At 44.6% G+C, this 1147-nt stretch overlaps 1 protein-coding gene across 1 annotated transcript in view; it reads right to left on the reverse strand.

The window, feature by feature from the left end:
- Nucleotides 1-1147, reverse strand: part of LOC107578312 (nuclear factor erythroid 2-related factor 1-like) — a gene marked incomplete at both ends in the record, with an annotated part of 22636 nt that continues 21489 nt past the window's right edge. The window contains one exon of the mRNA XM_016264279.1: nucleotides 1-1026. Within this exon, the coding sequence (XP_016119765.1) occupies nucleotides 1-1026 (1026 nt within the window). The remainder of the gene's footprint in view (nucleotides 1027-1147) is intronic.

Raw genomic sequence — 1147 nt, forward strand, 5'->3', positions numbered from 1 at the left:
TTCCCTGAGCAGTTTGGCCCGGAGGCGTCGCAGGCTATCCACACTGCACTCCAATCCCAGCAGGACATCTAGCTTCCTCTGACGACAGTTCTGAGCAGCCATTTTGTTTTTACCCCTGCGGCGAATGTCTCTGAGAAGCGTAAGCTGAGCCTCATTGAGATGATATTTGGCTAGCAAGCGATTGAACTCATCGACAGGTAAGTTTACGATGCGTTCATTGGAGAACGGGATATTTATCAAACTTGCGCGTTTCTCATCTCGGCTGGAAAAATGATCCAGCACTTTGTTTTTTGGCAACTCGTCGGAAAGATCTTTTGGAGATTTCCTCTGGCTTTGAGGTTGGTTGTAGGTATGATCGTGTCCGATGTGCTCGAGCCAAGGAAGGCGATGAAACTGTTTGGCTTCCAAAAAGCTTGATTGACACATTTTGGTTTGTTCTGGCATGTACCCGCCCACAGCTCCATCCTCTGCCTTGATATGTGTGTAGCTCACAGCGACTTCTTCGGGCATCAAACTAGGGGTTGGGCTGGAGAGTGATGAAGAGCATGAAGAAGATGAGGAGGAACTGGAAGATTCAGATCCACTAGGAGAGGCAGGGCTTTGACTGTAGTCCAAGGATAAACCAGAGTCAGAATCTGCTGGGTTTTGCTCTTCAGACTGTACCTGGCTAAGTTCTTCCAGAGCCAAATCCATTAGCTCCATCTCAACAAGCATGGCTTCCTCAAGAAGAGGATCTATAGGGCTTGGCAGGCTAGTCCCAGTAGTCAGAAGGAGGTCTATGATATCAGAGTCTTCAAAAGCCTCTGAATTAAAAGAAGTGTCCAAATTAATGTTTGGCATGGAGTTGTTGTTTATGCAACAGGTTTCTTCCATGGTGACACTGTTTTGTGCTTCAGTGGATCTTGGCAGAGTGGCTTGGTGAAGGCTAACATCCTGATGAATAAAGTTTTCCATTGATCCAGTATTTCTGTCTGAATCACTGTTACTGAAAGTAGAATTGTCTATTGTTTCGGCTGTATCCATGTCCTGTAAAGATAAGAGAAGTCAAATCGAGTTTTCAGACTGCCTGGTCAATAAAACATGTCACCTGCTCCATATATTCTAAGTCTTTGACCTATAAACTTATTTTAAATTGTCAATAAAAAAA

The sequence above is a fragment of the Sinocyclocheilus grahami genome, unplaced genomic scaffold (assembly GCF_001515645.1).
Source record: "Sinocyclocheilus grahami isolate Dianchi unplaced genomic scaffold, SAMN03320097.WGS_v1.1 scaffold9688.1, whole genome shotgun sequence".
Lineage (NCBI taxonomy): Eukaryota > Metazoa > Chordata > Actinopteri > Cypriniformes > Cyprinidae > Sinocyclocheilus > Sinocyclocheilus grahami.